Source organism: Sinocyclocheilus rhinocerous, unplaced genomic scaffold (genome assembly GCF_001515625.1).
Source record: "Sinocyclocheilus rhinocerous isolate Xijiao unplaced genomic scaffold, SAMN03320098_v1.1 scaffold1740, whole genome shotgun sequence".
Taxonomy (NCBI): domain Eukaryota; kingdom Metazoa; phylum Chordata; class Actinopteri; order Cypriniformes; family Cyprinidae; genus Sinocyclocheilus; species Sinocyclocheilus rhinocerous.
The window spans coordinates 910,127-925,051 of NW_015651446.1; the positions used below are offsets into that span (position 1 = coordinate 910,127).

At 36.2% G+C, this 14,925-nt stretch overlaps 1 protein-coding gene across 1 annotated transcript in view; it reads right to left on the reverse strand.

Moving 5' to 3' along the window:
• Nucleotides 1-6,172: 6,172 nt before the first annotated feature.
• Nucleotides 6,173-14,925, reverse strand: part of LOC107712781 (dihydropyrimidine dehydrogenase [NADP(+)]-like) — a 184,713-nt gene continuing 175,960 nt past the window's right edge. The window contains exons 21-23 of the mRNA XM_016518117.1: nt 8,675-8,821; nt 8,414-8,554; nt 6,173-6,462 (exon numbers count right to left, since the gene is read on the reverse strand). Coding sequence (XP_016373603.1) covers nt 6,292-6,462; nt 8,414-8,554; nt 8,675-8,821 — 459 coding nt within the window. The 3' untranslated portion in view covers nt 6,173-6,291. The remainder of the gene's footprint in view (nt 6,463-8,413; nt 8,555-8,674; nt 8,822-14,925) is intronic.

Below are 14,925 nucleotides of genomic sequence, written 5' to 3' on the forward strand. Positions count from 1 at the left end.
GATGAAATGACTGGCAGTGTTGTTTCCATGCAAGTTTGTGAGGTTTGATTACACGCTGAGACCAGCCCACAGGACATAAAGTGATGTGCCTTTATTAAAACGCTGCCACAGTCACTGAATGCATACAGATGCCATAATGTAATAGATAGCATCTCGCGTCGAGTAACAGAGCGGTGAGAAAGAGCGAAAGGGAGGGAGAGTAAAAATAAAGTCTGCCGGCTCAGTAATGTATTCATGTTTCCAAACGTTTCTGGTTTCTGTGAAAACAACTGTTTTCATACAGCGATAGCTGGACGCTTCACCCGCCGCCTGCAGTCCTCGGCTGGGTTTTGATGGCGCAGAGGCCAATTTCTGTAAAGTGCAGCTCAATGCAAGGACTCTCCAAGGGACAGAACAACTTCCATCTTAGAATTTGATATGGAGAAAGAAGGAATTGGGGGAGTTGCGTAGCTTCGCTTGGGTTTGACGCACACTGACTCACACAGCTGCTGAACAAATGTCAGAATCGAAAGATCAAACAGTGACTTAGCTTATGCTTCCAATCTAGATTTATATTGTTTTGTTTTGCAAGTATACGGTTGTCATTTTTGCCTTTTGTAAGAAACAGTTTACCCACAAATGAAAATTCAGGGTGAAATGAATCTGGAAATGTCTCCAGATTCGAACTTGGGTCACCCACTTGAGATCGGGCTCAATGTATCAGAATATTGCTCTTTGATATTTCTAAAAACCTGACAGACGTTACCTATAACAAACCGAGAGGATGAAATTCCCACATTCACACAGCAGTCAGGACAGGGGCGTAGCCATCATTTCAGAAGTGAGGGGGACAGAAATGCGCTTAAACATTTCACTGGACCCAGATATTAAAGTAGCAGTTTAGGAAAAGCGCTAAAAACTTGCAACACTTTGCAGGCCTGTATAACAGAATGATGAATTAGTCTAGCTGTGTCCATCTGTCTGTGAGAATGGATTTGTGTAGCGCCCTCTGTTGAAACTCACCGGTATGACGCTCGAAGTTCACAGTGAAACACACGATGAGATCAAGTCCTGAATCAGCAGGACCAAATACCATCCTGTCCTTCCTCCTTAGGCTCTGTTCACTGGTATTTCCATCTCATCTCAGTGACCTTTACCTGTTAAGCTCCGGTATCAAAGTGTCCTCAAACACACACACACACACACACACACACAATGGACTTACATAACCAGTCAAGTACACACACACACACAACTGAAACATCCAAGAGCACAGGTAACACATCAGGTTTTCAATATCATACTATTTAAGTGACAGACAGACAAGACAGATAGATAGATAGATAGATAGATAGACAGAGAGATAGATAAATTGATAGATAGATAGATAGATAGCTACAGACAGACAAATGATAGATAGATAGATAGACAGAGAGATAGATAAATTGATAGATAGATAGATAGATAGCTATAGACAGACAAATGATAGATAGACAGACAGACAGACAGACAGACAGATAAACAGACAGAAAAAAATATATGTTTTTGTTTGGAAAATTCTTTGGCACAATTACAATATGGAGTTTACTCTGGGCCGTTCACCCCGCTCTCAGATCGCTTCGGTTCACACACACACACACAAAATCAAATTGATTATTACACAGTGCAGTGGATCCTCTATTACTACCAATGTTCTGGGGACCGTGTCCTTTTGAAGCATAGCTAGAAATGCATTCTTTCTCTCAGACCGCATCCCCCGCCCCCCCAGCTCCACGCACGAGCACAGCTCCACAAAGACGCTTCACAATGCATGTCAAACTCCCGTTCTGACTCTGCTGTGCAAACGCCAAAGAACAGTTGTGCGGCTTCAACAATAACACACCAAACCAGTTGTTTGACTAAGCTAACTATCAGAAAACGGTCCAGACAACAATATGGCCCGCCAGCGTGGCGTGAGTCTTCATAACCTCAGCATTCAAGTCCTGTTGGTACGGCCATGAAGCTCCAGACTCTGGCAGCTCTTTTTCACAGTGACGGCGCGATCCGTGGCTGTTTTTAGAGCTAGGGGAGGTGCAGGCCGCTCGAATCCATTGAAGAGAAGGTGCTGGGAACTCTAATTCATTTGTCACTTTAGCCTGGACGTTCCAAATGTCAGACACAACGATTTCTCAGCACACATCCCCTCCTGCTCAGTGAAGACAGAGGCAAGATATTGTATCGAACGATGGCTGGCAACAAATACGAAGCTCTGAGCTAATGTTTCGGTTTATTACAGATGTCCTGATAAATGACATCCGCCACTGAAGTTTCAGTCCGTCGCACAAGATCCCGCAGTAACACCAGACCTCATTTCTTGCTAAAATGTACACTGACAGAAGACACAATAACACTGAATTTACCTTTTTGAACATACTTGTTGCTTAGGTGATGGAGTGAATTTCCATTTACATCATTTGGCAGATGCTTTCACCGAAAGCAAATTTACATTGATTTCAAAGTATGCATTTTATCAGTTCATAGGAATCAAACCCATGACCTATATATATAGTCTTGAGATAGTCTTAAAGGTACAGCAGCAGAAATAGCTCATTTAAAGGGATAGTTCACCCAAAAATTAAAATTCTCTCATCATTTACTCACTTTTATGTCGTTCCAAACCTATATGACTTTATTTCTTCTGTGAAACATAAAAGAAGATATTTTGAGAAATGTCACTGTGTTTTTTGTCCATACAATGGAAGTCAATGGTAACCAACGCTGTTTGTTTACCAACCTTCTTAAAAAAAATCTTATTTTGTGTTCTGCAGAAGAAAATCATAAAGATTTAAATGAAATGGAAGTGAGCAAATGGTAGAATTGTCATTTTTGAGTGAGCTTTAATTCAAAATGTCAGATGGTCAAATGGTCATGGAAAACTGAATAAAAATATATGAATATATTTATTGGGATTAAGTATGAGCTGAGATGTTTGATATCAAAATTTTTTTGACTATCAAGCTTATTTTCCATGTAATTCTCATTATTTTAATATATAAAAATATGTAAATAATGACAGCATTTGTATTACATTTAATTAATGCTGCTTTTAATAAACAAAAAAAAATTGAGTTACTGTTTTATAGTAATGATATTTTTCACTGTTTGGGCATACTTGTCATTAAAATGTTATAATGTAACAGGTAACATTTTGCATGTTTTCTTTTAATTTTGAACTATATCTCAAACTTTTGGGAAAAAGTGCACGTAAGTACAGTATACTAACACACACAGGCACTGCACGGGTCTTTCAAATGTTAGAAAAGCAGCCTAGCGGATCATCATTTAAATTCCACTCTGACTCTTGGCTCAAATCCAGACGTTAGACAATGGGTTGAAATTAAAGCCTAAGCTAATGGGAAAACATGCATGACAAAAACCTCATGGTTAGCCATGTTCAAGCTGCATGACCCTCGCCCGCCACAGAGTGGATACAGCTGTGACCTGAAAAGAAGAGCAATGTTTTTCAGAACATCATTAACATTAATGGAGGTACAATCAAAGACGATTTTAATCTCAAATTGTTTAATATTCCATTCACCTTAACATTTCAAACAATATTTCTGTGGCCACCTGTGAATCCTGGTAAGTTGGCCACGCAGTTACGCGTCCTCATGTAGTCGGCAGAATGCATTGATTAATACGTTTGTTTGTGACAAGCACAATTATGCCGTTGTTCAGCGTGTACTTTAACAAGCAGAAAATACTTTTTAGAAATGTCTGGCTGCTGAAGAGAGCGTTAAGGCCAGCACCCTCGTCATCTCCACAGAGGAGACACGTCAGGACACCCCCACGTGCCGCCGCCGGTTTAATACGCCACTGATTATCGTTTGCACTGGCCTCGAGTTCACACCACTGGTGCGAGATTGATGCCATGTTGATTTTTAATGATGTGAGCTTCGACGCAAGCAGAGAAGGGGCGCGCGCCACGCATCCTGCACTGCGACCATGCAAAATGTCATTCTAATTATCTCGCCAGCCAGCCAATGAGGAAGTAAACATTTACACTAACCTGTAACCCCTGAAGCCGAGACTCGGGGCCCGCTTTCAGAATGGAACCCGATTTATTGGCAGTCTCTGATCTGCCCGGCGACTAATCAAACCAGCCGGCAGCATTCGGCTTCCACCCGTCTGTAAACAACAGACTACGTGACATCTACATAACAAATATGAACTGCCACCCTTGTAGGTGAACACGTGAGACCTCAATTATTTCAGTCTCCTTCAAATGTTTTTCACGTGTTGTGGATCTGCAGGTTGCCCTCATTAACCCTAACCGTTATTACAGTATTAATACAGTACATAAGGGAATTGCTTACAATAGTGCTAATCAAATAAGATTGACAACAAGACTTTTTATTAATATGCAAGTCCACAAGTGTGCAATTACAGATAAGTACATATTACTATAAGTAGTCTTACAGATAAGTAAATTATTAGGCAAAAAATTAGATAGTGTTACAGCTGTGTGAAACATACGAATCTGAATGTAATTTCTTAATATGTGACCCTGGATCACAAAAGCAGTCTCAAGTCGCTGGGGTATATTTGTAGCAATAGTCAAAAAAACATTGTATGGGTCAAAATTATCCATTTTTCTTTTATGCCAAAAATCATTAGGATATTAAGTAAAGATCAAGTTCCATGAAGATATTTTGTAAATTTCCTACTGTAAATATATCAAAACGTAATTTTTGATTAGTAATATGCATTGCTAAGAACTTCATTTGGACAACTTTAAAGATGATTTTCTCAATATTTAGATTTTTTTGCACCCTCAGATTCCAGATTTTCAAATAGTTGTATCTCGGCCAAATATTGTCCGATCCTAATAAACCATACATCAATGGAAAGCTTATTTATTCAGCTTTCAGATGATGTATAAATCTCAATTTCAAAAAATTGACCCTTATGACTGGTTTTGTGGTCTAGGGTCACATATGTGATTTTTTATATATATATTTTTTTTTCTTTTTCTTTTTTTTTTTTAGGTAAAGTATGACTTGAGATTAAAAAAATTAAAGTAAAACCTGAAATAGTTTTGATTGTGACATTATTTTCATTATTTGGACAAATAAGCATATTTTCTCTTTAATGATCATTACTTTAACATGAAAACTGTATTAATATATAGTTATTTAAGTAAGTATAATATTATTTGTATACATTTTTACAATTAATGCTGCTTTAAATAAACAGCAAAAAAGAAATTGAGGCCAATTATTAAATGACTGTTTTTTAGTAAGAATTTGGGAATTTTTATCATGTAAGGGGCTTAAATTGTATGTTTTCTTTTGATTTTGGGCTGAGATATGACCAAGACATTTCTTTGTGAGATTTATTCATCATTGTTGAGGACAAGTGCACAGTTATCCTGACGGCCCATCACTGTGTTTGACTGTATCACAGAGAGCAAGCTAGGGGCTTGTATGTGCGGTATGGATGGGCCGTGTATTTGTTGAGATAGAGGTGGTCAGACTTGACCTTTTAGGTCCAAGATGAATAACAGCTAGTCTTCATCTCTAATGTCTGGAAATAGTCATAGATGACCTTTACTCAAAATGTTCAGCATATTACTGAGGTAGACCGGCTCTCTAAATGACCCTGTCCAGATGACTAATGCAATCAAAATCAACCATATTTGTTATTAAGGCTTAGAGGGAAATAAATACAATTAATGTCAATTAGAAATAAGAGTGGGTAACTAATACTTTAGGTTTAGTTTTAGAAGTATACTGGCTTTTTGGATACAATACAGCATGTATAACATCAAACAACCCTTTTCTAATCATCATATGATATGGAAAACAACGTCGAGTGTGATTCCGAGCCCAACCATCCACCATTCAATTAAAATCCATTCATTTCCTCATTTCCCATCAGCAGCTCTTGTATATGTGATTGCATTCTGTTCTGGATGTAGTGGACGATCCATCATTGTGGCTCTTGTTAAAGGATACAGCGCGGTCTTCTCACATCTGCATAAACAGCCACTATTCCCTCTGCTCAGATTCATTCCCATCAGAGAAAGAGAGGCAGGAACTTCACCTCGACAAATCGCCTCGCTATTGTTTCAAAATAACACCACGCTTTACACCCCCTAAGATTATTTCTGGATAATTGGCTCCTGAAAATAAGGCAATTATTATTTTTTTTAAATCTAATTATTTGCTTTCCCCCCTCTACAACAAAGTTAATTCTTCACACTGCAATTACCAAGTAAATTAGTTGCTGTGATGTAGACATTTTTATCTTTTTTTTTGTCTGGGATTTCTCTCAGCACACGGGCTCCACGGCTTGAGGGAGGCCTCGCTTTGGCACGTAAGGCGTTGTCCTGGCAACCATCTTGATGCAGTCGACGATGGGGCAGACGCTGAGGCACAGAGTACAGCCGGTGCAGCTGTCCTGAATCGTGGGGAGATGAGTCTCGGGGTCAAACACAATGGCCTGCCAGACACAGAGACATTAGAATCATTATATCCTCACCAGAGGCGACAACCTGCTACGGCTGGACGTTACACAATACAAATGCAACAAAGACTGTGTGCTGTCCCTCCACCGAACCACACAGATGTATGAAACCTGTCAGGAACATGTCATGTGGGTCATATTTCACACATTTCACAAAATCAAAATAAGAAAAATTATATTTGCCATTTTGGGGTGTTTTGTATTGTGACATTTACAATTCACTTAATTAGCCCAAATGATCATTATCGTAATGCAAAAAAAAACAAAAAAAACAATGATGCATTTACATTTTATTTATTCATCATGGCAGTATTTTTAGTATCTTTTTAGTCATTTTAATAATATAATGATATTATTTTATAATATAAAAAAAAATGACAAAAATATAAACATTGCAAAAATACAAAAAATTGCAAATATTATATATTATTTAAATGTATAAATCATGATAATATTTGTAGTATCTACCGTTTATTTTATTTTAACTAGTTTAAACATGATTAATAAATTATATATAAAATAATAATAATAATAATTATTATTTTACTGTAATAAAGTACAAAATTACTGTATTAAAATAATGAAAATGTAAAGCAAATGATCTTATAAAAGTTCAAATCTAATAAAAAAAACCTTAAAGTTAATGCAAGTTTTAAAATGTGGATAATGAATAATAATAATTATTATTATTATTATTATTATTATTACTTGATAAAATACAAAATCACTGTAATAAAAATGTAAAGCAAAATATCTTTAATTTGAATTAAACTCAAAGTTATTGCAAAGTTAAAGAGAATTTGAGAGGGAAATTTGTGTAGTTGTCATAAAAATGTCACAAAATGAAAAATCTTAAATGGGCCTAAAATTAGGCTTCACTTTCTTTATGCAACATATAATTTTTTATGTGAATACACTACAGAGAAGAGGAAGGAACGCCCATCAATCTAACCGTTATATTAGACTGTTAAAAACAATCAGTAAAATTTTGTGTTTGTACGGCAGGAAGATTAGACATTATTTTGGCAGTTGAAAGTGAGTACGGGCAGCTTTTCAAACATAACCGGATTGCCGCTAGCGCGACAGAGTGCTGTTTTGTATTGCTTGATGGGCCACCTATTTGATCGTGACACATTATGCTGATGAATGCTCCTCTATATTAGAAAGCATTAATAATGTGTAATTCCTCTTAGAGATCCACTCACAGACAATGAGCGTCACTGTGAACAATTACTGCTTTGATAAAACCCGCACTCTACTTCATCAATACCCTTATGATAAATTGCAAGGGACATTTATTTAACAGGAGAGGGTGAGATGAATACTTTAATAAAACTGTCAGAGCCATCCTACTTGCCGTTCTTCTGCAGGCTGAAGCACAAGGGGACATCGCAGTTTTCAGTGTTAATATTCATTAGAGTCTCTAAAGGGAAAATCAGGTGCGCTAATGAGACATCTTTAGTCTGCCAGTAAGAGGTGCTATAGCAGCACTTGCACTTGTTTATTTATTTATTTTTTCGCTTTTTTGGCACTTTTTATGTACATGTATGTCAGGGTAGAACCTTAAATATTAGTATATTGGTTTTAGTTTAGTACTTGGTATAGCATTTTTAGTATTAACTTCGCTTTTTGAAGTAATACAGAATGCTAAGCATGTATGCTAACTGCTAGGCTACATTTTTGCCTGCTCTATGACATATTTTTATTGTTTTTACTAATGTGAACCTTACTCTGTTAGCTAAAGCTGAAAACTGCTGGTTGTTGAGAGCTGGAAATGGTTTATAAAGCTACTAGCTGAAGTCTTTGAGCCCTGGAGAGGCCAGGAGCTGTAATTGAACAGCCAGAGGCTAGGAGCTATGGGTTTGTGTGGGAACAAACAGTGTACGCGTGTCTCTGTGCGGGTGGGCAGACAGAGGGAGGTACGCACCTGGTATCCAGCGTCGTTACAGGTCATGTAACACTTCCCGCAGTTAACGCACATCTCCGGATCGATCAGAGCTTGCACTTGCTCCTCAATATTGAGCTCTTGATAGGCGCCGATGTGTTTCAGAGCTTTGGCTATCACATCCTGAGCATAAAAAACACAAATATATTGGAACTTCAGACCAAAGGTAAAAGTTCTTCAGGAGAAAAATAGTTTCTGAGCTTTAATGATACGTAAGAAAGTGCATAATATAAGAAAACCTACTTTAACTCGTGGCACAGGACCCTTGGGAGTGTAAACTCTCATTCCTTGGGTGGAAACAGTGTTGTCAGTGAAGTCTCTCAGTTTCTTTTTGTGGTTCGCAATCGCTTCCTTCTTTTCCTGCAGGTACGGTCCAAAACTGGGCAGACACTATTGGGGAACAAGAAACGTCTCGGTTACTTGTGTAACCCTCGTTCCCTGAAGGAGGGAACGGAGACGTTACGTCAGTCGTGACTGACGAATTGGGATCTCGCCCGAGAGCCCAATCACCTTCGAGTGTAAAGATTGGGCTCTCGGGCGAGATCCCAATTCGTCAGTCACGACTGACGTAACGTAGAACGTGACTGACTGAAAGGGAACAAACAGAATGAATTGCACACACTAATGCTTCAGCCAGTGTTGTTATTGTTCACTAAAACCCTTTTTTGCTAGTTTTTTTTACATGGTAATTGAAATAATTCTGGAATAAAATATTAAAATATAAAAAAAACTAAAATATAAATATTAGATGAAAAACATTAGATGAAAAAAAAAAACCCCTAGAAAAACAATTTAAATGTTGCCTTGGCATATACAGTAAATGAAATAAAGCATTAAGTATACTATAATAATAATAATAATAATAAGTAGACGAAGAAGAAAAAACTATTAATAAATACTATAATAGTATATAGCATAACTATAATAATAAGTATCGTTTTTGTTAACTAAAAACAAAACTAAAACTATTAAAAATAGTTTTCGATAAATGAAAGACAGCTGGTAGAAAATAAAATAAAATGTAAATTTTAGATGAAAAATCTAAATAAAATAAATAGAAATGTTGCATTGACATCTAACTAAAATTAAGTTGAATTATAGTAATATTAAATATAATATTATAAATAATAACAATAATAATAATAATACATTAATAAATACTATAATAGTACATAGTATAAACAATAATACGTAAGTGTTAAACTAAAACTATTAAAAACTGTTTCCGGTAATTGAAATAAAGCTGTAAAAAAATTATATATATATATATTTATCAAAATCAGTATTGTATCTGGTCGGTATTGAAAAGTAAATTTTTTATTCAGCAGGAGTGTGTCGACAGAAAACATGATCTCGGCCACTTCACACTCTCTCAGTGAGCGTCTCGTAGAGAACCGGGACAGCTTCACTTATTTGATTCTCCAAGCCAATTCTCACCATGCTAGAAAAACCAGGTCTTGGCAGCTTTTTGGAATATGGTAGTTGATTTTTTTGCTGGTCTACGGTGGTCTGCCAGCTTTACCCATAAGATTTCTACACATTTTGGTTTCTATATTCAGGGCCAATCCAGCCTCTATGAATGTATATATGGAGAAATCTTTTGATTAAATACTGGAATATTAAATACTGTAAATGCTGAAACGTTACATGTGCCAGGTAGGGCTGCACGATTATGACCAAAATCATAATTGTCGATTATTCCCTTGAAATTGTAATTGCGATTATTAATTACGATTATCACAATTTACATTGAATGATGTTTATATCATAGTTTGATGCAACTGCATGCCGTATTTTTATATGAAAATAAACAAGCTGAAAAACCTTTAGTGCTTTTCTATAGTATTAAGCCTCAAATGTGTATACATCGGATTGGTTTCTTCTTTAAATGATAAAAAAAGTAAAAATATGAATGGTATCATAATGTTATACTAAAACTAAAACGATGGAAAAACCTTTCAGATAACATGTAGAAAGAAAAAAAAACATATCGTAAGCGTGCAGAATAACATAAGTGGACTTTGAACGATTACGTAATTGTGGCATCCATAATTGTAATTGCGAATAGAAATTCGATTAATTGTGCAGCCCTAGAGCCAGGTATCATTTTTATGATGTAAATCTTTACATTTTACTGGAGATAAAACTAAATAGCTCCCACTAACTGACTAGTCTCAGACAAGCCCAAAGTTTGAAACATAATAAAATAAAATAAAAAAATTATATTATTATTATAATTCTTTATATACAACTTTCATTTATTTATAGTTTTATTATTATTATTTATTTTATTTTTTAATTTTAATAAAAGTTATTTATAGCTGATTATATATATCAGGGATGGGCAACTGGCGTATACGGCCTGCAGTGTCTTTTAGTCCGGCCCGCTGGATCATATTAGACTCGCCTATTAATTTCAGCGTAGGACGTGCACTCTAATGTAAACATTCATTAACATTAGCAAATAATAAATGAACAACTGACCATGAAAACAGTATTTTCAAGTCAAGATGGTAAACCGATTATCTTTTTACCAAGTTCAAGGGGATACCCATATGTTTGGATTGTTTGGAAATCTGTATTTTATTTAAATCGCCATCACACCACTGCTCACAAACAACGGGGACGCCAGAGGGTTATTTTATGGTACCATTTAGAATACAATTTTTTTTTAAATTAAGCCCTTTTTAACTGTCCTTTTAGGTTGTTTTGAGAATGTCCTAATTACATTAGTTATACTTTAATTCCCTTCAATAAAAAGGAAATTGAGTAAAACGGTGTAAAAGGTGTGTGGACGTGGATTAGTAATCTGGCCCCTTGGTATAAAGGAGAAAAAATGCTGGCCCTCGTCACTATCAAAGTTGCCCATCCCTGATATATATATATTAAAACTGAACACTTATGAACACTTATTATGGACATTTTAATTAAGATTTAATTACGTTTTTTTTTGTTGAAATTACATATTTCCTGACATTTCCAGGTTTTCAATGACTGTGGAAACCCTGTAATAATCTAGAGATGATGATGTAACATTTAGACCAAATCCATCATCTTTAAGACCACCTTGGACCAGCTAATAACTATAAAGGACCAGCTTGGACCAGCAATAAAACCAGCAACTAAGGTGGTTTTAGCAGGACTTTCCATAAGAGAGATGGCACATGAATGTGGAGTTACATAATCTGCATATATTGGACAGACATCATATACCCTAATCACCAGAGCTGAATATATTACAGTACATGTAAAATGATTTACATCAAAAAGAAAAAAAGCCAAACTAACTGATTAATCATGGTTTTGAGTTATAGTAGAGAAATATGGATTTGCTCAATCAAAAGTGACATGGGCATCTTAGGCCCCTCCTGAGCGCCAATGTAGCATAATAGCTCAAAGAATCCACGCAAATGCAAAATTAACACATGTCACATGCAGCTGGCACAGAGTGTGCGAGGAGGGCCGGTGGCCCCGTATGGTGCAGGGGGAAGGGGGGCCGCATCCCTGTCGTGTGTTTAAGTGGAGAAATACCTGTTTGCTGTGATTTCCCCAGATTATCGTATTCAAGACAGTTCGGAATGAAAGGATTCCACATGCTGCCGCCCCTGGATGCAGGAGAGGGATAATATCAGCACGCTGGCAGGCAGTTTGTCTTCGGCCTGCTGAGTACGGGGTCGCTGCACAGCTCACACGGCTTTGTTCTGGTTTGTGAATAGCGGGTGAGCGGGACGAACAGATGTAACGATGGGACACGACCACAGCTGTATGAATATACACCAACCTGAGTACTCAAACTCATTTAACTGCACACACACATGCAGTCGCACGCTAACACACAACAACACTAAAGAGAAAGACGGCTGGGAATGTTCACTACCGGTCAAACATTTGGAGTTTTGAAGCTTTAGATTTAGTCTCTTATGCTCACCAAGGCTGCATTTATTTGATCAAAAATACAGTAAAAACAGTAATATTGTGAAATATTATTACAGTTTAAAATAACTGCTTTATATTTTAAAATATAATTTATTCCTGATTTTTCAGTATCATTACAGTTATCAGTGTCACATGATCCTTCAGAAATCATTGTAATATGCTTATTTGCAGTACAAGAGTCATTTCTTCTTATTAGGAATTTTGAAAACAGTTGTGCTGGTTAATATTTTTATAGAAACGGTTACACATTTTTTTCAGGATTCTTTGAAGAATGAAAAGTTCAAAAGAACAATTTATTTGAAATATAAAACTTTTGTAACACTATAAATGTTTTTACGGTAATTTAATGGATCTTTGCTGAATAAATGTATAATTTTTTTTCAGGGTAAAAAAAAGAAATTGAAATTGTGATTTCCAGTCCAGGAAAAGTCAATTTTAAAAATAAATTCTTAAAGCATTAATTAAAACATCTGTAGTCAGTATAAATGTTTCACTGAAGGTCTTACAGTAAATATCCATTTTTAACATATAATATAATATAATCAGCTATAAATTGCTTTGTGTGAGCACAATCTCTATATAAAAAAGCATTTTAAAAATCGTAAAATTAAGTAACATTATAAACTTCTTTACTGTCACTTTTAATCGATTTAACGGATCTGAATATTGCTAAATAAAATTATTATTTTCTTAGAAAAATAAAAAAATTCTTACTGACCCCAAACTTTTGAATAGTAGTGTTATTTTAGATCAATATTCATCACAGAAACAAATTTATACCTGCTGCTATTTTAGAAAAAAAAAAACATTAATTTATCCCCAGTCTAAATAGCCCTTCAACAACTTAAGAGTTCACCCAAAAATAAAAAAAAATAGTTTACTCATCTTTATGTCATTCCAAACACGTAGGACTTTTTTCTTTTGCGAAATACATGTTGAAAAATGTCCCAGTATCTTCAGTATTTCTGGACTTTCATTGGTCGGATAAAAAGTTTTTCAAACATTTTTCAAAGCATCTTTTTTTCTTTGTTGCTTTCCAAAGAAGAAAGCAAGTCATGTGACATGATGGTGAATAACAGATGACAGAAAGTTCATTTTTACATGAACTATCCCTGTAGCGCTTGATGCCGAACCTGGGAAACATGCATCACACAACCACATTCCAGATCAAACTGCAATCAGATCTAAAGATATTCCACATTACAGTTCATGCGAAGCCACCAGATGACATTTCTTGGCAAGCGAGTTAGACCGTACATTTGAATATCGTTTTTCGTCACATATACAAAATAAAACATTAATTTAGTGTCGGAGTCGATGTCAGTGCGATAGCTGATCAAAAGATGATAATCTTTCGCTCATCTGATTTATTCATGCACAGAGAGCGGGTGTCAAGCAACAAGTCTGAAGGTGAAAAACTCAAAGACAGGCAGTGACAAAGCTACCTACATGAAAGAGCGACGAGGGCTCAAAGCAGTCGTTTCCCAGCCGAGCACTTCATATGATCCAACTATTAAGTCTTATTTCTCTTTCAACTTCTCATTGCCATTAAGAAAAGATATCAACTCATGAGTCAAAAATAAAAACCATAAAGAATGCTATAAACAACCCTGAAGCACAATAATCGTGTGATTTATCCGCACTCAACCACTGCAGAAGGCTATAATTAAATATGAAAGCCTAAATTTATCTCAAGAGCGTTCAACCCTCATTAATTACAGCACAAAGTCTTTTACAACCCCAATGTTTTTCCTTCATCTCGTTCCTGTTTCTTCATGACACTGCGAGAGGCTTTCGGGTGAACTGGCATAAACCGCAGACGGAGAGGGGATGCCCTGGGAGACAGCCAAAGTTAAGACCCCGGCCTCGGGCGCGACTCAATGGGAGGAAGACATTCTCTTAAGCTCATAAACTCCAAACTCCCAGCATGCCGTGCATCATCCTCGCTTATTTGTTGTGTAATAATTTTGTGGCCTGCTATTGAAAAGTCATCGAGCTGTGTCTGGTTTAATAAAAAGTACTGGGTGGTAGGGCTGTGTATCACCAGCAAAGTCACGATACGATACGTATCACGATACAGATGCCACGATACGATACATATCACGATATATGACTGCACTGAATTTCACCTCAGCAGAATTTTGTAAAACAACTGTTTATTAAACACTGCATACCATAGGGCCATTGTTAACTATTGGCAGAACAGGCACTTGACCTCTGCATTATGAAGGGCCTCCATAACTGTACCACAGTACAATATAGGTAATGGCATATGTTTCATGTTTACATTGTGCACTCCTCACCAGGTACAATATTCTGATTGCTTGCATCTTGTTTTTAAGCCCATAAATAATATTGTACTCATTCTAATAAATTTATATTGTAATGTACTCATTATAATATATTAAAATCATCTTAACATTGCTGGTAGGTTATCATTGCACAAATCAACACACTCTACGTTTAAAAAATAAAAATAAAAATTAGAAGAGTTCTAAACTAATGCGCTGTCTTCACTGTATCTAACGCACACACGCTCAAGGCTGATTTAAGGCTGA